The following is a 23,914-nucleotide window of genomic DNA, read 5'->3' on the forward strand; positions in this document are numbered from 1 at the left end:
AAGCACAAGCACACTTGTAATCCTAGGCTACTCAGGAGGCTATCTGAGGATTCCAGTTCAAACCCAGCACAGGTAAGAAAGTCTGAGACTCCCTGAGGATTCCAGTTCAAACCCAGTACAGGTAAGAAAGTCTGAGACTCCTGTCTCCAATTAACTACCAAAAAGCCAGAAGCAGCGCTGTGGCTCAAATGGTAGAGTACTAGCTTTAAGCAACAAAGCTCAGGGACAGCACCCAAGTCCTAGGTAAACACAGAAGCCAGGCTGTGATGGTACACACCTGTAAGCCCAGTACTCAGGAGGTAGAGATAAGAGCATCACAAACATGAGGCCAGCAAGCCCATGCAGTGAGTGGGCTGCTAGCCCAAACCAAAGAAATATAGAACCAAGTAATACAGTTCTGATTTTGAAAGGTAATGTAACTTACCAGAGGCAATTCATCTTAGCTAGTCAGGACAGTGCTCTCTATGATAGATCTGTGAAACCATCAACATAACCCAAATGTAAAAGGAATTTATTTCTGTGACTCTGCATATCTTTTCACACAAAATATTTAATCCAGTCCACCATCAGTTTAGATTTCAGGGCAAAGTTTATTTGAAGAAATTAATTAACATCTCCCTCCACCCTCATTCTAATATCTATCCCTCCACCTCTCAATAAAAGAGCTACCTCTATCAAATGTGGGTGGGATGGAAAATGAGGCAGTGTGGTTCTACTGTGCAGTTATTCTGTAATCTTTAGCATCTGTGGCCTCAGCCCTGAGTCCCTCTTGACCATGGCAGATTGTTCACAGAGCAGTAATGCCACCCTGAAAACAATGAGGGTCAGCTGCCATCTCCTGAGTTCACTGGTCACATTCATCACTGTGGTCAATGTATGAGTTATCCGTGGTGGTAAAAGGTAGACAAGAGGCACAAGCTGTTGAGGGGAACATCCTCTGTTAAAGAAGGTTCTAGGAATGACACATGGAATGCTTAATTTGTTAAAGTGCTCAACTACAACTTATTAAAACAAGTAATGGAAAGGTGTCTACTAGTGGAAAGTATGGTATAATCTGAGGGGCTTCTGGAAAAGTACAAAAAAAAAAAAAAAAGCACATAAAAAGGATTATGCTCACAGTTCCAGCAATCATGAGGGAAAACTTAGAGCTTTGTCTTAGATCATCACAGCTCTAAGTTGAATATATCCTTAGTTGGACACCAGGTCCTTTAACTCTTCATGGACACTAAGTAAAAATTATGTCATCACTGTGTTCTACCTCTTCTCTAACCTTCTAATCTGAAGTCTTATTTTCTCAATGGACATTAAGACTGCAAAAAAGAAAGTCCATCATGGGCAAGTGATCAATTTAAGTATAGCCTATAAACCACTTCCCTAAACGGGGGTTACCAAAATCTGGGTGAGAAATCTAAACTTCCCAGTCTGCTGAGCTGAGGTTTATACCCAAGAGCAGAAGGGTAAGTATCCATCATCATCAGTGGCTACTTGTCCTTGAAATTAGTGGACGGCCTGAGCAGTCACTTGTAAGTCCAGTGGGCAGTGGCCCAGCCCTGGCCCTTGCACAGATCCCGGTGACGAAGGTAACAGGCATGGACTCGGAATCGACGGCCACAATGGGGACAGGCATGCAGAGCTCCAGCATGGGTCTTCATGTGCTCTGTCAGATGGTGCTTTAACTTGAAGCGCTTGTTACAGATACCACAGCCAAAAGGCCGAAGGCTGAAGGTCAGCATGATGTGCCGGTCGCGTTTTGGTTTTACTGCAAACCGCTTCCCACATAAGCAACCAAAGCGTTTTCCATCTGCTGGTGGTGCTCCACCCAGCTTTACAGGCCCATGCACAGCCTGCCCTGTTCCTCCAGGTCCTCCACCCCCAGACAGGATTTCATTCCCATGAAGATCCACTGGTTTCCAGGACGGACCCCCTCCTCCTGATATTGTACCTGTTCCTGGGGGCAGTAAGAATCTTAGCTCCCCATTCCCTTCAGCATCTCCTCCAGGAAATGCTTTGATCTCCTCTTTTATTCCTCCAGACTGAGTTCCACCTCCTGTTATCTCCTCCTTAGGCTCAAAGGGCTCCTGCTTAATGTAGAAGATTTTGGGAGACAGTGAGGTGGGGGGAGCAGTAGACTCAACTGGTGTATTCTCACCTTCTGGATGCCTGTGGGGAGCAGTTATGGGCAGCGGGTGGGTCCCACGAGCATGGGCAAAACTCCCTGATACTCTCTGAGGTTGAGAAGTCTGAGACAGTGAGGTTGCTGATCCTTGGTCCTCCTCCTCTTCTTCTTCCTCCTCCTCCTCCTCATCTTCTTCCACCTGAATCTGTAACACTTCTCCCAGTTCACTTCCCTCCCCTCCAATGGGGCTCTCGGTAGAAGCAGGACTCTCAGTAGAAGCAGAAGACTGTACTGGGGCCTGGAAAGGGGAGGAGCGAATACACCACCCTCCTGGAGAGGATGTGGGAAGAACTGTGTGGAAGGAGGCTCCTCCACGGGCTGAAATTCCACTCCCTGAAATTTCTAGTTCTCTAAGAATCTCTGAGCATTGATCTACTACTTGCCACATCTGAAGGCCACTGGCTACAAGAAGATGGGCAGGGAGAGCATCCAGAGGCAGGCGGAGGTGCCCAGAATAAATGAGCTGAAGTAGCCCCTCGAAAGCATCAGCTTCAATGACACTCGGCAGCGTGAGTCGTGGCGCATCCCCCAGAAGCAACTTGTCATGGAAGTAAGGAGAAGCAGCAGCCAACACTGCTTTGTGAGCCCGAAGTTCCCGCCCCTGCACCAGGAGAGACACATCACAAAACTTTCCCTCTAGCCTGTGGCGGTTCAGAGATTCCAGCAGCGACGAGCTATGCTGAGGGAACTCGATCTGGATGGTTCGTGGGGCTGGGTTGCAGATCGGGGAGGACACTGCAGGAGGCAAAGGCGTCGAAGAATCCATGGCCTCCAGGAAAGGCAGAATTCTGGAGTGTTGGGAAAAGATGCAAGTCTGAAGGGAGACTCCACTGAGGACGAAGGCTGTGGGGAATAGGGATGGAAGTCACGGAGGGCTGTGCGGATGAGGAGAAACGTGTCTCCTCAGACAACAACCACCCCGCCCAAGGTGGAAACTTTTCTTTATTTTCTTTTGGTCGGTCGTGGGGCTTGAACTCTGGGCCAGCGCGCTGTCCCTGAGCTCTTTTGCTCAAAGCTAGTGCTCTACCACTTTGAGCTGCAGTGCCACTTCCGGTTTTCTGGTGGTTTATTGGAGATCAGAGTCTCACGGACTTTCTTGCCCGGGCTGGCTTTGAACCGCGATCCTCAGATCTCAGCCTCCAGGGTGGCTAGGATTACAGGCGTGAGCCACCAACGCCCAGCTCCAGGGCGGAAACTTTTCTGCAGTTCCTACAAATCAGTCAACACCTCTCTCCAAGAGAAAACCAACAAAATACTAACCTGGGTTTTAACCTGCAGGCCCTGTGAAGATGAGGAGGTCGGCGCTTCATCAACGATCCAGCTCTCGGAAGCCCGGGACGCCTCCTGCCCCGCAGCTCTGCCCCGGCTCACGGGCCACACACTTGCTGGCTCCGGGACTGTTTACCCAAGAATGTGGCCAAGAATCCCAGCCTGGCTGCCTTAGGCGCCGGCACGCCCCCGCCGTTCCACACGCGGGGCCGACCTCGCGGCACCACTACCGCCACAACGCCTTCCCGGCCGGAAGTCGCCACCTCCCCACCGGACGTCCTCGCTGAGCCTGCGGGGCGGGACGAGGGTCGAGGCCAATTGGAGGGCAGCACGCTACAAGCCTCGTGCCGATTGGTTGCGTGGCGAAAAGGGTGGGGCCAGTAGAGAGCCTCAGATCCCAGAACCCACAGGGTGGTGTCTCAGAGGAGTATGGGTGGCCGCCCTGGCTGGGGAGCCGAGGCTTTGGAGAGCGCAATCCGTCGGCCGTCGCGTAAAGCTGCGTTTCCTGGTGGCTAAGCGTAGCGTCCCGGTCGGTGTTGAGGGGGCCGAGATTAATTAGGCACCTACTGTGTGGACTGAGCACTGGCCCCTGGTACCTCGTGTCCTCCCACCAGCCTTGGAGGTAGGTGTTGCCACGCGAGGGAAACAGACCCAAGAGTAATTATTAAGCTGGCAAGTGGTTGTCTGGAGCCCACGTTTGCTAAGGAACCACAGGCTTTATCCTCTTTTTTTTTTTTCATCGAACCATTTTTACCAACAATAAAATCTTATGTCTAGACAATTTACATATTCGTAGATACAGACTTGGACTCTTTTGTCAGGTAATGCTGGTGTGTTCATCCTCAGCTTCCTTGGGGCTACGTGAAGCCTTGGGGGGAAGGGCGGGGGAGAGTTAGGAGCGATGGTGGCATCAGGCAGGGGCATATGGCTTTGCTTCCAGGCTGTCGGCTTCTCAAAAAATAATACCCTGATACCCTTCTGGTCCGTCTGGAGACCCCAGGCTAAGAAAGTCAGCACAGCAATAAAAGAACAATCTCCGTTTATTAAACATGATTTTTTCTGTTTCACCACACACTCCAGAAAAAAAGGAAATGGGGCTGGGAGTGGAGAAAAGGGAGAAGTTGGGGGGGGGGGAGGCAGAGAAGACGGGAGTGGGCTAGGGAGGGAGAACGAGAAAACAAAATAAAATAGGTAGGAAGAGCATCTTCCTACTCTTAAGGTGCTGAGTGGGAAGGGAAGCGGAGGGTCGGGGGGAGGAGGGGGCCAGGAAGCTCTGTACAGAGGGGTCGCCCCCAGCCCACACACACACACACCCCGGATATGTACAGTACAAACCCCAGATAATTACAACAGCCAAAGAGAGGAAGAGGGGGTCCGAGGCAGGGCCTGAGGTGTGGGGAAAGCAGAGGAAAGGGCACAGGGATAAAATTTCACATATTTACAACTTTTATATAAGTATAAATTTGGCCCCGGCTGGGTGTATGTGTGTTGGGGGAAGGGACTGAAGGGGAACTGTCCATACAAAAGAAAGAAGGATGGAGTCTAGGAAGAGTCTCAATACCAAACGCAAGAAGGAATGAGGGGGGGGCAAGGCTGAGTAGGGGATAGCAGTCAGGGAAGAGGGGGTGCCAGGGAGGGGCTTCTCCCTCCCCATGGCCTACCCACCCTGAACCCCATCCATCCTACCTCCCCTATCCCGCCAGAGAGCTATGTACAGAGAAACACCGAAAAATTGTGAGGCTGGCGGGAAAGAGGGAGGTGGAAGGAGACTGGGGCAGGGGGAGGATGAGAGGGAAGCCCAGCCCTGTCCTACCTCCCCCTGGGGGGACAGAGTCATGGAAAGGGGCCCCCCAACACCCCTCCTCTAACACAGGTCCCCCCACCCTGGGGGAGAGAGACATGGCTTTTCCTAGAGTAAATTCCCCCCTCCCCCTGGGAGTAGAGACCAAGAAGAGAGAGGGGAGGGGCAGAGGGACTGTGTGTGTGCATGGTAGGGCAGATCAACTAGACTGTCCTCAACACACACACACACCCTCCTAAACCCTAATCCCTCACCCTAACCTCAATTCCACCCCACCCAACACACTGGGGGAGGGGGGGGCATAAGCCCCCTCACCCCGCTCTGGGACCAGCCGAGAGCAGATCAGGTGTGGAAGGAAGGGGAGACAACTCCCATTCCCTCCTTGCCGCCCCCTCCCTGCCCCGGTGGCCCCCTCCACCCCATCTGGGTTCTGGGTGGGGAGGGAGTAAATTTAAGAGTGGTAGGAGAAGGAGTTTGTGCGTGCTGAGCCCCCCCCAGACGCTCCTGAGAAATCAAGGGGTAATAGGGTCCCCTCACCCGGGGTCCCCTCCCCATAACAAGGGGGGCAGGGGAGGCCAAAATGGGGCGGTGGAGGGGAGTTAAGATTGTCAGCTCTGGTTACTGCTAAAAAAATCACCCTGAAGTTGAAAGTTTGGAGGTGCCACACCCCCAGGGTGGGAGTGAGGGTCTGTCCCCCAGTGCTCAGGGGAACAATGAGGCAGAGGATGGGGATAGCACCCCAGAGTGAAGGGGTCTGTGTGGGGTAGGTGGTATCCTAGGGCAAGGGTCCCTGGGGGTCAGGGGACAGCACCCGACAGGAAGGAAAAGAGGGCGGCTGAGGGTCCCCACTCTCCCTCCTGGAAATGGTGCAGTGGGGGGTGGGAGGGATTGGTGTCCCTCGAGGAGGCATTCAGGGAGGCAATCCCGCTGTCCCTCAGTGGTGTCCAGTCCTGGTAATTGGTGCTGTTCCAGGATGGGGTGCACAGGGAAGGAGAAGAAGGTCTGTGATGCTGGGTGGGCTAGTGGTCTGCGGTGTTTCGGAACTCGCCGTTCTCCGTGATCTGCAGCCGGGGTGGGGGGGGCGGGGCTGGGGGGGCCAGGCCATTCCAAGGTGGGGCCAGCGTCACACGCGGGTTTGTTGGACCCAAGGGGGGAAGCTGCCTCTCCTGCAAGACACCAAAGAGGGGAGCGCGGACTTATTGAGACGCTTCGCGGGGACCTGGATGCTAGCCCCTAGCAGTAGCCTCCCCCACAGCCAGCCTACTCCACAGCCATGTCCACCCCCTCCTCCTAGGACAGTCCCCACAATCCTGTTTTGTTTCTCACCTGCAGTATCTTCTGGGATCAGGGAATCTCACCCCCAGACTTCTTCAAGCCTTCACCCCAGAGTCACTCCATGAAACCACTCAGAAGCAGCAAGCTCCCTTGTCACTCCTCCCCCCCCCCAGCCTAATCCCACTAGCTTCACCTATTTATCATCACCTGCCCTGACCACCCTCCCCCTTGTGGGACCCCCCTCCCTGCCCACCCCCAATCCCATGTAGGACTTTACATGGAGGAACCAGGGGCGGCAGTACAGCAAAACCTCATTAATCCAAACCCCTGTGGATTTGGAACTTTTTTTCATAATTTGAACAGAAACTGGGCTTGAGTTTTCCTTTATCTGTGAAGAAAGGGTGTGCTAAGCAAATTAGTGGTGGAAATGTGTCTGTGGGAGGGGACATTTAACTTAAACCAACAAACATTGCTCAAGCCTATCTACTCATTAAAGCATGCTCCCTGAGGGCCTGAGTGGAAAAGGCCTTGTCCGTGAAGTTCTACTTACTGTATATATTTTGAAGACATACATTTCATTAAACAGACATTGTCATTCGGTCTTGTCACTTATTCAGAGTGACCATCTTCTCAAATATAACATCCCAAATGAGAGAGGTTTAACTGGGGTGAGAAGGGTCAGGGCAGTGATGTGGGAAGGGAAAATCTTGTGAGAGGGAGCCTCTCCCACATTCGATGGAAGTGACTGAGAACCTCTGCAGGAACACAGCAAGGCCCCAATCTCTGCATTCATACAATGCCAAAACTGGCTCTGATCCTTTCCACTCCCGCCTTCCTTTCATTCCCTAGCTCTGGCCTCACAGCTGGAGGGTGAGGGGTGCCAGACCCCACGCCCACCCTTGGTTCTCACCACCTCCTATCTCTCCCTGTATCAGCTCCTGGGTCTTGCCCTCAGAAAACTCTTCTGTTCCTCTGCCAGGAGAGAAGAAAGCCACCTGAGGTCCCCACACTTCTGGCCACTTAACTTGGCTTTTTACAGTTCAGGCTCAGAACTACAAGGTTGAGATGGAGAAGTGGTTTAGAACAAATGTCTAAATTTTTGAGCCACAGGGTATTTAGTTAGGCCTGACAACCTATAGTTATATCTGACCATCATTTAAAGGCTCCCAGGGCAGCTCTTCCTTTCCATCCAGGATCAAAGATGCACCTAGAAGGTTACCTAAACTCTTGTCTTTAAGCAAGGCTGCCTCTCTTAGCTCCCTGGTTATCTCATGCTCTGCTAGTCAGTGGGAGAGATTGGAGAGATTATATGTGGCTAGAGTGCCCTGAGTATATATGGCGAGAGAGCAGGGGAAGGAACCCTCAGATTTCCTTCCCTCTACTTGTCTGCTCATGATGGCACATGGGCATGCCCCTTACACCCCCATGGACCCAAATTTAGAAAGTAGATAAATTAGGGTGCCATTATTCATTTTACAAAAGCATTCACTGCAGGAGTCCTTTAAATGATGAAGTCCCCTGGTGCCTTTTAGCATCTGTTTACAGATCACTAACTACTTTGACAGAGAGGCTGGGCAGGCAGAGAGTTAAAATTACAGTGCAAAGAGCCATTGCCCACTGCAGATCAATCCCACAGAAATAAAGCATCTCAGAAATGATAGCTGTGGCTGACAAGTTCCCATTTACTGGCTTTTAAGGTAGGATTACATAGGCAACAAGGCCATGGGATGGTGGGAGAGGAGGAGTGAGTTCATTAGCAACCTGGACATGTGAGCTCTGACAGGAATAGAAGGTTATTTAACATGCTGTTCCTGGCATTTCTGCCTGGGAACCAGCATGGCTGGTGAGCCCTGACAGGATCAAGGGAGATAACCTCACCTCACTTCTCTCAGGCACCCAGGCTAGTCCATAGCCTAACAGCTGTCCAATATTCCCTCTTGTTCCTCCTAAGTCCCCTGAGTTCCAACTTCCCACTCCCAATTCTCACCAAGTGGGGAGAGAGCATGAGCACAACTATCTTTTGCCTCACAGGTCTAAAATGGGGAAGAGTAAAAGGAAAGGAACAGGAAGAAGGAAGGGTAGAAAACCAGGGTTAGGGAAGGAAGGGGAAATCCCAACGTACCTTTTGCAGTCAGTACAGCCCCTATCGGCCAGGGCCCCTCAACCCATCATTTTCCTCCACCCTTTAGAACCCACCCTAGCACCCCACCCCCCAAGGACGCTCTGGTGAAATGGGGGGTGACAGACATACATTGGAGAGGTAGAGGAAGGGGAGGGTGTAATCAGGAGGAGTGGGCTTGGAGGGAAGAGTGGGACCTGTGAATGTGCTAGGTCCAGCTTGGGTGAAATTCAGTACTTGTACTAAAGCATCACAGGGTGATTGTGGGGGCATCAGCAAGTGCGCTCTGATGGTGCCATGGGAAGGTCTCTGAGGAGGTGTCAGGAGGGTAGGGTCTGAGGGCGCTCTCTGGGTGTGGAAGGCAGCAGTGAGAGGGGAGAGGCTTCATGACCAACCTGCAGTGGTCCGGAGTCACCTCCCCCAGTGTCCTCCGCCCGTGGTCAAAGCGGAACCAGGAGAATTACCTGATGAGGAGCTGCAGGGGGAGAGAGTGGGGTCATGGGGTCAGGGCCTTCGTGGTAGTGACAGAGAGGCCTGGTGGTCAGAGCAGAGGAAGGAGTATGGGTAGGGAAGAACAGGATCTGGGGACAGCAAGGAGGGAGAGGCCACCAAGCTGGCTGGGAAGCATAGAGGGTAGCAGCAGGGAGCCCGGTAGTGAGTCGAGCGGGAGGCCAGAGAAGGCCAAAGGAAGAGGGGTGGATTTAGGCACTGAAGAAAGGGGTTAATAGGAGGCCCTCGGGATCTGAAGAGTTGGGAAGAGGAAACTATATCCGAGCTTCCAGGGAGTCAGACTAGAGGGAGTTAGAAGAAGCGAGGTGATGGGGACTCCAAGTCTCTAAGGGCTTGAGGACACTACAGTTCAGACTGCTCCGTGCTTCATTCTAGCAAAGAGCAACTTTTAGCCCTTCTAGCCCAACAAGAACAGATTAGAGAGGCTGAACTCTGCCTTGAACAGGAGCGAACAAAGGCACAGCAGCGGTTCAGAGAATAGGTGAGAACGTGGCAGAGGCTGAGGTTCTGGTAGGAGGTCCTGAGATGCAGACAGGAGTGGGAAGACGGGCAGGAAGGCACGGGGTGGGGCTGACACTGCCAGGAGTGACACAGGCACAGATGATGGAATGAAGATGGGTCACTGAGGGGCTGCATGGGGGGAGCAGCCGGCAGACGAACGGAGGACAATGGGAGACAGCTGTGATGCGGCTGGGGTGGCTGGTGCAGTGAGTGCACAAAGGACAGTGGGATGGATGGGGATGGGACACGGAGAAGATAAATGACATTGTAATTTCCACCTGAGCGTCGAGCAGCCTCTTCTTGGGTTCAGGCAGCGGCTCAGCCATGGCGGGGTGGTCCCGGCGCAGCTCCTCCTCCACCAGCATCAGCCTGAAGGGACGGGCTTCAGTGGGGTTAGTGGCGGGCACAGGCTGGGCTCCTGCCCATGAAACTCCTGACTGCCTCAGGCATCCTTCTCCCCTTCCTGCAGAATCTCCGTTGTCACCCAGAAGACTCCCTTGTCACTCAGGGTCCTCCACCTTCCTCTTAGAGACCCTCATGTCTCCCTACTGAAGACAGACTTCTGTCCTTAAAGACCTCTGACACCCAAACACCCCAGCCCTCCTTCCCCTGTAGAACCTCTGTGGCTGAACACCTGGCTTCTACCTCCAGTGACATCCCAAGATACCCCTTGCCCAGGGCCCAGGACCGGTCTCCATAATTAGTATGCCCAGCTTTCCCTGCCTTTGGTGAAGATTCTCAAGGTCATATAAAGGCTATCAGTAAACAAAGCAGGTACCAAAATGTTTTTGTTGTTTTTTTTTTTTTTCGCCAGTCATGGGGCCTGAACTCTGGGCCTGGGCACTGTCCCTCAGCTCTTCAGCTCAAGGCTAGCGCTCTACCACTAGAGCCACAGTGACACTTCCAGCTTTTTCTGCTTATATGGTGCTGAGGAATCGAACCCAGAGCTTCATGCATGCAAGGCAAGCACTCTACCACTGAGCCACCTTCCCAGCCCCAAGCCATTCTATTTCTTACTCCAACATTTACAAGGGATCAAAATAGCTGGCTCGGCTTAGAGTGAGGTTTGAATTCTCCACCCTTGATTCTCAAGATAACTGACCCCCTTGATGAGATGCCTACTTTGGGGAGTCAGAAACAAGCACAGTCGCAAAGACACTTTTTGACGAAACCCTTTGCCAAGGCTGGAGAAGGAGTTCTGTCCTGGAGTACTCAGGGCTCCTGTGACTAGAGTCCCTGCTTTGCTCTGGGGTGAGCTTCACACGCCGAGTTGAGAGGTAACCTGTGGGCAGTTCTGGCCTAGGCTGCAGCCAGACACTGGTTGCTACATATCCCAAGGGCTTCAGAAGTTACTCATCAGCAGGTTTCTCCCCACAAGGTGATAAGCGGCGACTCCTTGGGAAGAGCCTGATGGGACCCCCTGAATCAGGCAGGGATCTGGAAAAGCAGCCCAGTCCCTGCTCCTTTCAGCCTCACGCTCCCTTGCCACCCCTCCCCGGGCCGCCCCTCACCTGCCAATGATGCTCTTGATCTGTGAGTCCTTTTCCACTTGCTGCTGCCTCAGCCGCTTCTCACTTTGCTCCAGTCGGGCTTGATACTGCATCAGGATTTTGCTGGTTTGTTCTTCCTGAGACAGCAGCCTCCGCTCATACTCTTCCAGCTTCCGATTGGACATGTGGAGCCGCTCCTTCAGTGAGTGGATCTCCTCCTCGTACTCCTTCACCTGCCCGCCGGGCACATGACCCCGCACTATGAGGGGCGCCCTTCCCTGACCCCACCAACCAGTCCCTATCCTCGTCTACCCAGGAGAGCCACTGCATGGAGGAGCATCAAATCCTCTCCCTTCCTGTGGACCATACTCAGCATGCTTGAGAGAAGGCCCAGCAGGATGCTGAGGCTCACTCAAGATGGAACAAGGTTACAGACCCACACCCTAACAGGTGTATCTGTGCCTGCACATCCCTTTCAGCACAGAGCCACTTAGACACACCTTGTGTAAATGTTCCTAGAAATGAAAGATGGAGGGATTTATCAGCTCCAAGCTGAGATTGAGTATGTGGGAGAGAGATAGGAAGAAAGGACACTGGACTGGAGTGGGCAGGGATAGGTATATCCTACATGTGACTTTTCTTAAGTGTCCTGGGGACTGTAGGTCATCAAGGGGCTCTGAGGCTGAAAATCTAGGAATGCCACTGCAAATAGAACCCTGGAGTTCCACAGCCAAAAGGACTCAGTCATTTTAGTATTTTTTTCAATTTTTGTTTACAAGAATTATTTTATGTTTCCTATAGACTGTATGTGCTGCCTAATATGGTAGCCACAAGCCACATGTAGCTTTTTTTTTTTTTTTCCAGTGCTGAGGATTGAACCCAGGGCCTCACCACCAAGTAACATGTAGTTATTTCAAAGTTAAATTATTTATTTTTTTATTTTTATTTTTTTGGGTCCGGTCGTGGGCCTGAACTCTGGGCCTAGGTGCTGTCCCTCAGCTCTTCAGCTCAAGTCTAGCACTCTACCACTTGAGCCACAGCACCACTTCTGGCTTTTTTTTTTTTTTCCTGCTTATGTGGTGCTGAGGAATTGAACCCAGGGTCTCATGCATGCAAGGCAAGCGCTCTACCAGAGCCACCTTCCCAGACCCAAATAATTTATTTCTTGAATCATAACAAGTCACACATCTAATACAATAGCCACTAGCCACATGTAGCTACCATTCTTTTTTTTTTTTTTTTTTTGATCGGTCGTGGGGCTTGAACTCTGGGCTGAACGCTGTCCCTCAGCTCTTCAGCTCAAGGCTAGTGCTCTACCACTTGAGCTACAGCACCACCTCTGGTTTTCTGGTGATTTATTGGAGATAAGAGTTTCACGGACTTTCCTGCCCGGGCTGGCTTTGAACCGCAATCCTCAGATCTCAGCCTCCTGAGTAGCTAGGATTACAGGCGTGAGCCACCAACGCCTTGCATTCTTAACAGTGCACATCACAGGACTTTTCATCACTGCACAAAGTTCTTTTGGAGAAAACTAGTCTGATGCCTTCTCAACAATTTTCCTCCCTTATTTGAAGTAGAGACTGGAGGAAGAACCTGAGAGGTTTTTACCATTCTGTGAAGGGGAAAAATATATAAACAACCCCCTTCTAGGTGCAGAGGAGAGATGTGAGTTCACTGTTTATGATAGGTGCCTTGGAGAATTGGGGCTTCATTTGCTCTTGGAACTCGCTGGACCAAGTCCATTAAGTCAGTGCAACATTACCTATGCTCCAACTTCTTCCTAAAACACCATCTCCTCCCCTACATGGTAGTCATAGGCTTTTTATATATGACCTAATCCTGCAGTCACCCTTTTCCAGGCCCTTCCTGCAAATTACCTGCAGGTGCCTCAAGGCTCTCAGGACTATCTGCCCTCAGTTCCCACCAACCAAGATTCTATAGAGTCCTTATCCCATTGAGGAATCTGTACCAATTTAGATCATGTAACCCACACCCACTGAGTCTCTGCCACCCACCTCATAGGTCAGTGATTGGGTACCCCAGCCATTGCTTGCACAGCCTCTGCCAGGCTGAGCTGAGTAGCTCCCACTGCTAGTGAAGGAAAATTTCCCTTCCTGAGCAGTCCCAGAAGTAGGGGTAAGATTGTCTCTGGGGAAGAACATGGCAGCAAGCCTAATTAGAACATGTTTCTCTCCTGTCTATACTGTACATAACCCACAAAATAGAGTTTAATCACTTTTTAAATGGATTGTCATCTTGTCTCCCTTAATGGCCTGAAGCCTTCTCAAAATGGAACCAGGTCCTTTTCTTTTCACCATAACTATCTGAGCCTGTATGTTTTCCTTGGAGGGACTAAAGTGAAAAGGGGAGCTAGGGCTGGAGGGAGGGAGGGCAGGGCCAGCGTACCCTATCTAGCCGGCTCTCATCCATGGATTTCGAGTACTCCTTGAGCTTGTACTCTTCCCGTTCAATGTGGGCGCTCTCAATGTCCGCCGACAGGTGAGGCATATTGGAGACCCAAGCCACAGTTCGTTCAGAGGCTGGCATCGTGGGGTTCAGCGTGGATGGCGTCTGAGAATGCTGGGGCATGGCAAGGTAGAGGCAGACAAGACAGCAGAAAGGTAGGAAAAGGCAAGATGCATTTAGAGAGAAAAACTGGAGCCAGCAACTGATATAGCCCCAGACCCACGCCCATAGTCAACCCTTCTCCCCTCGCAATGCTAGGGAAGGAAATAATTGGTTTTATCTTCCCTCTGGAGGGAGAGTACTATGAGGGCAGGCATTTTTGTGTTCACTGTGCCTAATAAGCACATGGCACATTGCAGGCAATTACGTTTTGTTTAAAGAACCAGAGGAGGGAAGAAAACCCCATGCTGTGGCCTCCCTACCCATCACCCCATTTCCTCTTTCCCTCCCAGCTCTTCGCCCACCCCACCACTTCCCTCCTACCCTCACCTACCTGCTTGGTGATGGAGGGCTTGAGCCCCCCACCCCCTCCGCCACCGCTGCCCCCGCTGCCCCCAATGCTGCCCTCCTTGCTGAGGCTCTGTTGCCGTGGACGGGAGGGGCCGTAACTCGGCTCTGGGGACTGCAATAGGTTCCCGCTGGATGGCCGGGGTTTCTGGGCAGCGCTGACCGTCAACTGCTGAGACTTGCCCCTCTGCAAGGGAGGCGGCTGGCCCCCGCCACCCCCACCACTGCCCCCACCACTCCCACCTCCGGGCCCTGAGGGAGCTGGCCTCTGGGGACCGATAGTGATCTGGGGAGGGGACAGCATATGCTGCAGGTTGTCCTGGAGTGAGAGCTGCCGACGGGTGAAGTCAGTGCCAGAGGGTCCAAACTCATCACTGTAACTGTGGCTGTGAAGGATGGAGGCGGCGGGGGGCTTGGGGACCCCGGAGGAGAGGTCCTCACTCTTGCTATAGCCATGGAATGGGGCAAAGGTGTCCCCTGGGGGCTCTCCACCTCGGTGGTGATGGTGGTGGTGATGATGATGATGCGATGAGGGTGGGCCGTGGCCGCCACCCCCTCCGTGGCCCCCTGGGGGTCCTGGCCCATCAGCAGCCATATGGAAGAGAGGGTTCTGGAAGGAGAGGGGGATGCGCAGTTGCTGGGCAGGGACACCGTCCGTGGTGACACCCATCTGGCTGAGGCGCATGCCAGCTGCCGTGATGGATGAGCCACTCCCCTGGGAGAGGCGTCCAGCAGGTGCAGGCCGAAGCCCCAAGGCCGCTGTCAGTGAGGCCTGGCTTGAATGCAACAGGTCTCCAACAGCTGCCAGGTTGGAAACGCTACTGCTGTTGAGGCGGCCACCAGGCCCATCACCTTGCAGGTCCAGCATGGACACACTCTTATTGACACTCAGCATCTTCTGCTCTGGCTCTGTGATGTCCGAGCTGCTTGTGCAATATGCTGGTGAGGACCGGGCCAGTGGCGGCCTGCTCACATAGAACAGGTCTTTACCCCCACCAGGTGGCGGTGGGGGAGGTTTTTCCTTGGTGGGGGAGGGGAGGCGAGCCATGTCCATAGAGCTGTTAGAAGGGAAGGAGACACACAAGCAGAACGTAAGTCCAGGGCTACTGGCAACTGAGCCTGCTGTGGTCTGGTAAAGGCCTGGAGTGTAAAGTGGGACCCAGGGCAGGGCTCAGAGCTGGTGGTGGCAGCCCTGAAGAGGCAGGCAGGGATGCAGGAGGGGACAGGTGGGAAAAGGGAAAGGACAAGGCCCCCTCCAAGGACAGGGGTGAGACCTACAGCAGGAGAAGGGATGAGGGCCAGTTTGGGCAGATATGGAGGAGATGAGGTGCACTGAGGAGAGGAGAGGAGGAGGGCGAAGGCCAGTGGAGCAAGAGAGGGCTGGGGAGGGGAGAGCCCCTCACCTGTTGAGGCCTCGTGCCATGAAGGACTGAAGGTCGATGGAGCTGGAGAGAGATGGGAAGAGGGGCGAGCACAGACAGATGGAGAGAGGTATGGATGGATGGAAGGAGTGGCCAGAATAGTGGGATGGGTGTAGCATCATGGAGGAAGAGACATGAGCAGAGGAACAGCAGGGTGATCATCAAATAAGGAACAGCAGCTGAGGCCCAGGCCCACCCTATCAGACCAGATGCAGTGGCCCCTAAGCAGGCTTCCAGCTGCTGCTTGTCTAAGGGCTGGATCGTGGAGGGAGGCTCTGCAAGGTTCTGGCGGGGACCGGGGAAGTGCTTATTTGCCAAGCCCCACCGTGATAGGGGCTATTTTGAAACTACATGGCTGAAACAAGTGCTGGCCAAAGCTCAGTCTGGAGACAGGCATGGGCAGGCAGAAAAACCAAGGCAAGTGAGAGCTTGCAATGGGGATCCCCTGGGCTTCCAGCTAAGCTCCGAGCACTTCTGAGGCTCTGGCTCCTTCTGGCTTTGAAGGCTTCCCACTGCCTGCAACCTGTCTTCTTACCATTTTCCCCCTGAGAACTTGCTGCCTTTCCCCTTTCAAGCCCTACAAAGATGCATGTGGGGCCCAGTGAGACGTATCCAGAACAGGTGAGGGATCCCAGGATATAGGGGTGGAGGTCCCAACTCACCTGTTGAGGTCCCGCATCATGTAGCCCTGCATCTCTGCCGATGGCCCCCGCAGCACCACAGGCTGAGGCCGGGGCCGCTCACTCTGGCGGCTCGGCTGCCTTTGGATGTTGGGGTTCCTCAGGGCTGTGCTGATATCATTGAGGAGCCGGGGTAGTGGGCCCAGCTTCAGGAGGGCTTCCTAGAAGGGCAAGGCTGTTACCTGGGGGCTGAGTGACCAGGTTTAAGAGGGCCACAGAGGGTGTCTGAGCTAGAGTCGTGTTGGTAACATTTCAGGGAATGGGCAAAGGAGAGAAATCTGTATGGAGGGCAGTTTCTCAGGCCTCAGGTTGTCAATAAAAGTGCCTGGGATGGGGCAAAGGGGGCATTTGCTGACCTTGCTGAGCTGGGGCAGCACCTCCCAAAGTAGGGCATGCAGTGTGGAGAGCTCGCGGCCCAAGTCAATGTAGCCCTCAAAGCTACTGCTGTTGGTCAACGTGTCCAGGTTGGAGATCTCGTACAGGAACTGCTGCATGGAACCCCACTCCAGCTCCAGAAACTCATTCATGAAACCCAGAAAGTCCTCCTTTGAGGTAAACCTGGCCAAGGGATCCAGACAGTAGAGGTCACACAGGTGCAGAAGGCCTCACACCCAGCCCTGTCTCAGGGTCTCTGGGAACTCAGGGGACCCTTCTTGCCCCCTACAGCCTGACCCCACCCTGCCTATAGCCTCCCTCACTTGGAAAAGTTGGCCAGGTTCTGGATGACCTTGGCGATGAGGGTGAGGGTTCGTGAGGTCTGCTCATCTGGGTACTCCTGCATGAGCCCAAAGAGACTGGGCGACATAATGGCTGGGCAGAGGAAGCGCAGGAAGAGCGAGGCGCTGATGAGTCTGTCCGCGATGTCCTCCCGGCCCCGCTCTGCACAGCGCAATCTCCAAGATGCAAACACCTCCTTCAGCTCCCTCGGGAACACGCTGGGGGGAAGGGATGGGGAGACAGAGAGAGAGAAAGAGAAAGAGAGAGACCGGGACTGAGCCCCAGAGACCCTCAGCTTCCAGGGAACATGCTGAGGGGGTGGCAGGAGGTGAGGGTGTGGAGACAGAGGTGGGAGAGACAGGGAGGAAGAGACCGCAGGAGGAAGAGGCAAGGCTGCTGGAAGCAGAGGACCATGGTAGAGGGGACAGACAGATTCTGGAGAGAGAAATGGAGGGGGAAAGGTGAGGGGAAAGAGACACGTGCGAGAGTGACAGAGGGGTGGGGGAGAGAGACAAGGAGAGGAGGAGAAGAAAAACAGACACCAGGGAGAGACAGAGATGGGAGAGAGATGGAGGGTCACTTGAGATACAGGGAGCTCGGACCCCCCAACTCTTCTGGATTCCAGGGAAATGGGGATGGATGTGCCCCAGGCATGATCCCCAGTCCCTGGAATGGCTCAGAGCTTACTCTTCCCCGCCCCCAGTTACCACTTCAATGTCCCACTGACACCTTAAACTTGACTAGTGTAAAAAGGAGCTCACCATCGCCCCCACACCTCCAACTGGCTCCGCCTCCTGACTTTCCTGGTTCTGTCAATGAGGCCACCGGTCTCCCAACCACCAGCCTCATGGCCTCTTGAGTCATCTCTGACTCCCCACAGACGTGGCCCCCTCCTTTCCAATCCACTGAAAGCTCCCCACCCATCTCTCAGCTGGTCCTTGCAACAGCCTCCTTCTATGTTTCCTGTCATCGTCTTTACTCAAGATATGATATTTATGCCTGACCTATTAATCACAGCCCCCAACAGCCTGGACTTCATTCTCCCTACTCTCTAATTTTGATCATCCACCAGCTACCTCTACTGATGGATTAATTTTCTCAATCCTGCTTTTTCCTGGTACCCAACACACCTTTAGTCACATCTCTTGGCCTACAAAAGAAACTCCAGAACCTTCCAGATTTAACTAATTCTCTGTCCACACATCTCCCATTCCACATCCATTATGAGCCACATACTCCACTAAGCCTCTTTTAGTTGTCATTCCCTGCAAGCTCCTGGGTCTTCTTACCCTCATCCATGTGCCTGTCCCACGGTTTTCAGAAATGTCTCTGCCCACCATAAGCAAACCCAGTGCTAAAAACCTAGTCCCAGGCACCTCTTCCTTATCTCAAAGCCCTGCCTTTTCAGATTTGGCTTTGCACAGAGGACCCTCCTTCCGCACTTAACACAGTAGTGGTTCTTTCCCTTGTTGTGCATCTCAATTGTCCCTACTCGTTCTGGGGTAGGCTCCTCTGAGGGCAGGGACCAGGCCTATGCACCTGTCTGCTCTACAGCACCCAGAATAATGCTTTGCCCATAACTGGTGCTCAGTCCTCTTGGAGGATGGACAGATGGATGAACAGATGAACACACAATTGCCCCAACCCCCCAGCCCAGCGTTCCCAGTCTCACCAATGGGAGTTGACCACCTTGCACAAGGCCAACTCACAGCACATTCGCAGGTTGGCCTGGTGCTCTGCCAAACTGGATGCGGTACACTTGATGGGATCTACTTCGCAGTTCTCCTCGGATTCATACAGCGCACGGATGAACTCCCCTGGGGGGTGGGGACACAACAGGGAGTAGTCACACTCTCCAAGGGCAGGGACAAGGGTCCCTGGCTTGGAGAATGGCAAAGTCCAGTGGTTGGAGACTAGGATCCTGGGACTGAGGGTAACTTGGGGAGTGGGGAATCTGCGTCTGACGTTGGGAAAGGTATCTGGTGGGTTTGGGAAGGGGCCTGGAGGTGGGCCATACCAATGGCATCCTTGAGGTATTTCTGACCAATCAGTCTCATATACTCTTCTATGGCTTTAGTGGCGAGCGTGTTCTCGCGGAATATGAGGTGCTCTCGTTCCATGAACCGGTCTACCTCTGACATGGCCATGTCTGAAAGGAAGTCCTGGGACCCAGAAAAACCCAAGAGTCAGTCCAGTCCTCCTTGTCCCCCACATCACTGCTGACTCCCAAGCCACCTTTCCCTGAAGGCACAGTACCCACCTTGGCCTTGCCTGTACTCTGCAGGATATGAACCAGTGCACTGGCAACCTCTTCCTTGCCCTTGACATTCAGGGCGGGCTCTAATACTGCACACAGCATCCGATAATGGTTGGTGACATACTCTGCAAACTCTTTATACAACTCCATGGGCAGGATGCTCATTGTCTGGTAACGTGCCTTCAGCCTCACCGCCGGACAACCTCCTTTACCCTTGCCCCCTGAGCCACTCCCGGAACCCCCTCCCCCTCCTGACCCCATGCCCCCAGATCCCCCACTGCCTGTTGGTAGGGTCACAGGGTACCACTGCTCTGTGAAGTGGCGCCCAGCCAGGGTGGCCACTGGCACAGTCACCAGGCCCACATAGCCCGCCTTGTCCTTCTTGCGCTTTTTGTCTGAGTCACGATATAGATGCAGCCGCAGGGCACGGACAGCCGGCAGGTTGTTAAACTCAAAGTGCTCGCCCCAGAAGACGGTGTCCCCCGAGGCTGAGCGAGGCTTGGAGGTGGTGCGTGCATATAGCATGTCATCCAGGCAGAGCTCACAGTAGTAGCGCTTCTTGGGGGGCAGTTCTCGGGCCTCTATGATCCATAGTTTCAGCACATTATCTACCCGGCGGCTGTTGTCCTGGCATGGGGAGGTGTTAGGATGGATAAAAGAAAAAAGGGACAGAAAGACAGAGAGACCAAAAGAGGAGAGACAGTGAGAAAGTGGGATGGAGAGAGCCATCCTAAGGCTGAGAAACTGGGTTGAACAGTTTCTCCCCCCCCCCCCCCAATTTATGTCCATCCAGAACCTATGAATGTGACCCCATTCCTAAATAAGATCCTTGCAGAGGCAATCAAATAAAGATGAGGGCATACTGGATTGGGGTGTACTCTTAGTCCAGTGGCTAATGGCTTTATTATATGGAGAGGGAGATCTGGAGATAGAGATATACAGAAGGAAGCTTACCATGTAGGAGGCAAAAAACTAGATGGATCTAGCTATCCAGGGGCAGGGAACCTTTTTTCTGTCAAAAATCATTTAGATATTATAACATCATTTGTGGGCCACTTAAAATTATTAGTACAGGCTGGGAAGGTGGCTCAGTGGTAGAGCGCTTGCCTTGCATGTATGAGGCCCTGGGTTCGATTCCTCAGCACCATATAAGCAGAAAAAAAAAGCCAGAAGTGGTGCTGTGGCTCAAGTGGTAGAGCGCTAGCCTTGAGCTGAAGAGCTGAGGGACAGCGCCCAGGCCCAGAGTTCAGGCCCCACGACCGGACCCAAAAAAAAAAAAAAAATTATCAGTACAGAAAAACAAACTTTGGGAAGCTGTCATGAAATGTACTTGTTTGTCCTGTCATGTCCCAGATGATTTGAAGGGCTTTATATGACCTACAGCCTGCCCAGTCATTCCTCACCTCTGCACCAAAGATGTCCAAGGATTGCTGGGAGAGGTAAAGGACTCTTCTTGAGCCACAGCTCCCCTCTGGCCTTTTTGGTGGTTAACTGGAGGTAAGAATTTCATGGAAGCTGGGTGCCAATGGCTCATACCTATAATCCTAGCTACTTGGGAGGCTGAGATCTGATGATCACAGTTCAAAACCAGCCTGGGCAGGAAAGCCTGTGAGACTCTTTTGTCTCCAATTAACCACCAGAAAACCAGAAGTGGTGCAGAAGTAGTAGATCACTAGGCTCAGGGACAGAATTCAGGCTCTGAATTCAAGCCCCATTACTGACTCCCCCACCCCCACCCCCCCCAAAAAAAAAGTTTCATAGACTTTCCTGCCCAGGCTGGCTCTGAACCACAATCCTCAGATCTCAAGCTTCCCAAGCTGCTAGTATTACAGGCATGAGCCACTGGCACTCAGCTTAGGTAGAATTTTTTACTGGGGAGGCAGACAGGGCCTTTTGCTTGCTCAGCAGGTACTCTACCATTTGAGCCATGCTCCCAGTCCTTTATGTTTTCATTATTTTTCCCCATTTTAATATGATCCTCACTCTTTTTGCCTGGGCCAGCTTGGAACACTTCCAGGTGTGTTTCATTACATCTAACATTTTATTAGTTGAGATCTCTTGAACTTTCTGGCCGGGGTGGCCTTGAACCTCAATCTTCCTAATCTCAGTCTCCCAGTTATCTAGGACTACAGGTGTGACTCACCTTACTTAGGTAGAATTTTTTAAGAAAAACACTGTGGCTCAGGTGGTAAAGTGTTTGCTTATCCTGAGTTCAAGCCCCAGTACTGATCCCCCCCCAAAAAAACCCCAAAATTCACAAAAACATTCTTAGGAAGGGCATTAAGGTTGCAAGTGTAACTCAAATGGTAGAACATTTGCCTAGCAGGCACAAGAGCCTGAATTCAAACCTTAGCACTGACCAAATAGACTACCATTTGAAAAATAAGAATCCCCTCTCACCCCCATCCCCCAGAGGAGGGAGATTAGGACTGTGAGTGAGCTTGCTAGAAACTGAGTGAGGGAGACTAGCTGACAAAACTGAAAGCATTTCTCCTGGGAAATAAAAGTCTTAGGAAGGCCACAGATTTGTAGAATGTTTGTGCCAAAGGGACCTTAGAGTCCAACTCCCTTCCCACCCATTTTACAAAGAGGAAACTAAGTAAGGTACGAACACTTGACCAGCTGAATGTTGTGGATCCCAAAAAAAAAAAAAACAGTGCAAGTGGGAGCTGGGTGACCACCTGTCTGATGTTAATGAGGCATTACTGCCTGCAAAAAAGGTGGATCACAGCTGACAAATCAGAGCCCAGTCACTTAGGATTCCTATAGGAGGTAAACATCCTGAGGTTGGGTAGCAGTCTGGAAAGGAAAAGAAGGGCTGGGAAGGTCACTCAGTGGTAGAGCGCTTGCCTTGCATGCATGAGGCCCTGGGTTTGATTCCTCAGCACCACATAAGCAGAAAAAGCTGGAAGTGGCGCTGTGGCTCAAGTGGTAGAGCGCTAGCCTTGAGCTGAAGAGCTGAGGGACAGTGCCCAGGCCCAGAGTTCAGGCCCCACGACCCACCAAAAAAAAAAAAAAAAATAGGGATTCAAGGACAGTGGCACACCTGTAATCAATCCCAGCTGACGAGAGGCAGGTAGATCACAAGTTTGAGCCCAGAAACAGCAAAGGTGGAGAGACCCTGTCCCCAAATGCAAAATAAAAATGAAAGGGCTAGGGGAATGGCACATGTGAGAGTTTGCCCAGCATGTATAAGGCCCTCGGGGTCCAATCCTCAATTAAAAAAAAAATGAAAACCCTTTCCTTTAGCCCATTAGACCTCCAGCCTTCTTTTGTGGCTTGTCTTTTGTCCTAGACATACTATCCATGTCTCCTTACTCTCCAATACCTTGTTGGGTTTTACTGCGCGTTGTAGATTCTCGATCCATTTGTCCCTCTCAGCTGCAGACCGACAGGCAAAGCATTTTGTTCCAGATGATGTTGTCACCTAGAAAGGGGTATAGAATTAAGAGCTCAAGCTCCAGAGCAGAGGTGGCTCCCACCATTACTTCCTCCCAGGCCTATCCTAGCCCAGAGGCTTCTAGTTCATGCCCCCTGGTCTTTCTTAGCCCACTAGACCCAGTAAGTACCTCAAAACAGAACTCCTGGCCCAGAATAGAGCTGTGCACTGGCTTGATAATAGAATCTTCATCCAAGTTAAGCTCCAAGGCTTCAGCTGCACTGCTTGGACTCAGCAGGGATTCATGGGAGTGAGACTCCTTAAAGCTTTGCATCAGCCGGGCCCTGGCAGGTGGGGAGTTTGAGGAGAGGATCAGGAACACGACTCTCCTTACACACTCAAGAGCCCTGCCTCATCATATGGCTCTGGAGTGGAGACTTGCAGAGACGACCTCCTGAACCCCTCCATACACAGAATCGAACTCACAGAAAGAAAACCTAGCCTCCTCTGGAAAAGGTCATGGGGGCATGAGAGAAACCAGGAACTCCCTACCCTCCCTAAGGAGTTGAAAGGACTAGGGACACCCAGAAATACATCAATTCAGAATTGGGCAATGCAGAAAAAGAAGGAGGAAGGGTATAGGAGGAATAAAACGAAATGAAAAAAAGAAAGGGCCTAGACTAAGTAGGGCCTCTAGTTGACCCCAGAAAACCAGAGACTCAATATAAGGTAAAAATGGAAACAAACTGGAGTAATACAGAAGATATGATATGGTCTGCCTGGACCTGACACACAGTACCAACATTTCATGATAGAAAAAATGAATGGATGGATGGATGGATGAATGAATGAGTAAGGTAAGAAGATAAATTTTAGCAGAGAATGAGAGAATGAGGAAAGACATGGAAGAAAGAAGAGAAAGCCGTGGGAAGAAAGGGGCAGACTGAAGGTCAGAGATTGGAGATGGGAACGGAGGAAGAAGGAGAGGAAGGGCAAAGACTAAGGGGAGAAAAGGCGTGTGCAGCAAGACAGAGTGAAAAGAAGGGGCTAATAGAGAGATGGACAGGACAGAAATGAGGGCCGACATGCACACAGCACTGCGGAGGAGCAGAAGGTAAATGGAGCTGGGGGAACAGCATAGGGGGGGGCAGCAGAACAAGCGTGTGGAGATGGGTAGGGGATGAAGAGTGGAGAGCAGTCGGGAAGCAGGAGGGGGAGCTTGGGTGTGGGAGCCTCCATGAAGTTATTTATAGCAGCCCCGTCATCACAGGCACTGGCTGCCGTCAGCGCCACGCTCCCCCGGCCCCCCCGCCCCCGCGGCCAGGAATACCATGCCCTCACCCCCT

At 52.4% G+C, this 23,914-nt stretch overlaps 2 protein-coding genes across 7 annotated transcripts in view; both read right to left on the bottom strand.

Moving 5' to 3' along the window:
- Window positions 1–424: 424 nt before the first annotated feature.
- On the bottom strand, window positions 425–3,699 carry Zbtb9 (zinc finger and BTB domain containing 9). Of its 3 annotated transcripts, none has more exons than XR_006147990.1 (2): window positions 3,437–3,699; window positions 425–473 (listed from the first exon to the last, which is right to left on the bottom strand). XR_006147990.1 is itself a non-coding variant. In XM_042683865.1 (2 exons), the coding sequence occupies exons 1-2, from the start codon at window positions 3,484–3,486 to the stop codon at window positions 1,518–1,520; spliced, it is 1,497 nt and encodes a 498-aa protein (XP_042539799.1). In that variant the 5' UTR covers window positions 3,487–3,699; the 3' UTR covers window positions 491–1,517. The 3 variants fall into 3 exon arrangements, 2 of the variants coding, with proteins under 2 accessions (XP_042539799.1, XP_042539800.1); XM_042683865.1 differs by lacking the exon at window positions 425–473 and adding an exon at window positions 491–2,964; XM_042683866.1 differs by lacking the exon at window positions 425–473 and adding an exon at window positions 491–3,019.
- A 1,982-nt stretch (window positions 3,700–5,681) lies between these two features.
- The window catches only part of Syngap1 (synaptic Ras GTPase activating protein 1), a 31,842-nt gene continuing 13,609 nt past the window's right edge, over window positions 5,682–23,914 (bottom strand). Inside the window, exons 6-19 of one of the 4 annotated variants that reach the window (XM_042684163.1) lie at window positions 22,759–22,912; window positions 22,518–22,616; window positions 19,193–19,816; window positions 18,950–19,094; window positions 18,605–18,749; window positions 16,914–17,150; window positions 16,572–16,773; window positions 16,198–16,376; window positions 15,518–15,559; window positions 14,101–15,172; window positions 13,548–13,721; window positions 11,163–11,368; window positions 9,930–10,020; window positions 5,682–6,412 (exon numbers count right to left, since the gene is read on the bottom strand). In XM_042684163.1, coding sequence (XP_042540097.1) covers window positions 6,266–6,412; window positions 9,930–10,020; window positions 11,163–11,368; window positions 13,548–13,721; window positions 14,101–15,172; window positions 15,518–15,559; window positions 16,198–16,376; window positions 16,572–16,773; window positions 16,914–17,150; window positions 18,605–18,749; window positions 18,950–19,094; window positions 19,193–19,816; window positions 22,518–22,616; window positions 22,759–22,912 — 3,517 coding nt within the window. In that variant the 3' untranslated portion in view covers window positions 5,682–6,265. Of the gene's footprint in view, window positions 6,413–9,915; window positions 10,021–11,162; window positions 11,375–13,547; window positions 13,722–14,100; window positions 15,173–15,517; window positions 15,560–16,197; window positions 16,377–16,571; window positions 16,774–16,913; window positions 17,151–18,604; window positions 18,750–18,949; window positions 19,095–19,192; window positions 19,817–22,517; window positions 22,617–22,758; window positions 22,913–23,914 lie in introns of all 4 variants that reach the window. The other 3 variants (XM_042684162.1, XM_042684165.1, XM_042684164.1) reach the window with 3 other exon arrangements.

Source organism: Dipodomys spectabilis, unplaced genomic scaffold, assembly GCF_019054845.1.
Source record: "Dipodomys spectabilis isolate Male_0828 unplaced genomic scaffold, ASM1905484v1 ptg000085l, whole genome shotgun sequence".
Classification (NCBI taxonomy): domain Eukaryota; kingdom Metazoa; phylum Chordata; class Mammalia; order Rodentia; family Heteromyidae; genus Dipodomys; species Dipodomys spectabilis.

Coding starts and splice junctions, on each gene's coding strand:
- Zbtb9 (XM_042683865.1), bottom strand. CDS start 3,486: ATGAAGCGCCGACCTCCTCATCTTCACAGGGCCTGCAGGTTAAAACCC. Junction 2,965..3,436: donor GCCTGCAGGTTAAAACCCAG/GTTAGTATTTTG, acceptor CCAACACTCCAG/AATTCTGCCTTTCCTGGAGG.